The 1,033-nt window shown below is 51.5% G+C and overlaps 1 protein-coding gene across 1 annotated transcript; it reads left to right on the plus strand.

Moving 5' to 3' along the window:
* Positions 1–116: 116 nt before the first annotated feature.
* Positions 117–626, plus strand: Pmar_PMAR009283 (hypothetical protein; the record flags this gene model as incomplete). The annotated part of the gene is made up of 3 exons (XM_002787416.1): positions 117–250; positions 302–444; positions 550–626. The coding sequence occupies 3 exons, from the start codon at positions 117–119 to the stop codon at positions 624–626; spliced, it is 354 nt and encodes a 117-aa protein (XP_002787462.1).
* Positions 627–1,033: the final 407 nt, after the last annotated feature.

Below are 1,033 nucleotides of genomic sequence, written 5' to 3' on the forward strand. Positions count from 1 at the left end.
ATTTTCCAAAATTTCCTCAGCTTTCATACTGTTACCAACACATGTGGTTGACATTGTGCATACTGTGAGTATGTGTTTGGCAGAGTCCACTTGGGCATAGCAAGGCGGTGACGGGCATGTGCGTGAATGCGAAGGGGGATGTCGTCACTGGCAGTCTAGATGGCACTGTCAAGGTGTGGGATACGGCGGGGCTGGGTGATGACAACGACGAGGAGGAGGAGCAGGGGAAGGGGTGGAAGCTCCTCCATACGTGAGAATGGGACGGGAAGTGGCGGAGGAGTGGTATGAGTAGTGTGTTTAGGTATAAATATCAAGGTCATGGTATCACTGATATCGCATGGTCGGGTGGGCAGGGCCTGTCTATGGTTGTGTGCCTCGATGACGGGTCTCTCATCTCGCGTCGCAGGCGGCCTCGGGACGGGGAGGTTGATGATGCTGCTGAGGGTAGTAGGGGAGTTGTTATGTCCGTGTGAAGGTAGTTTCTTTCCTTAGGTTCGAGTCTACTACGACCAATGCGAGCAGTGGGGTCGGTCGGGGTGTCCCCGTCAGGTGGTGTACAGTACTTCACACAAACAGCTAAAGTGAGACACTCTCACTTGGAGGTCCTATTGAGGCGATTCGAGTAATAACAATGGGACTGGGTATAAAGCGGGCGATCATAGATGAATGCTCCTATGAATTTTGAAGAGGGTTTTAAGGGCGGAGCGAAGCATGGACGGGAATTGGATTTTTATGCATGTGTTTACAATATGAAATGGTTAAAGTTTTTCCGTTCCGGATTGCCGCTTCACAGAATCAGGTTGACTCTCATTGTTTAGATATCCCAAGTTGTTGGATGCTGTGGTGGAGGGTAGCACACCGAGTGTTATGGGAGCATCCGTGTTGGACGAGCTTCGACAGCGAGGCGCGTTAACGGGCGCTACACGTAAGCGATAGGTCGCGGGTTCGATCCCTGGGCTAGGTATTTTTCTGTTAGGTATCGTACGGAGGAGGAGTGCGCGAAGATATGAATTACCTCGCCAAGCTGATGGGC

This window comes from Perkinsus marinus (genome assembly GCF_000006405.1).
Source record: "Perkinsus marinus ATCC 50983 genomic scaffold scf_1104296929378, whole genome shotgun sequence".
Classification (NCBI taxonomy): domain Eukaryota; phylum Perkinsozoa; order Perkinsida; family Perkinsidae; genus Perkinsus; species Perkinsus marinus.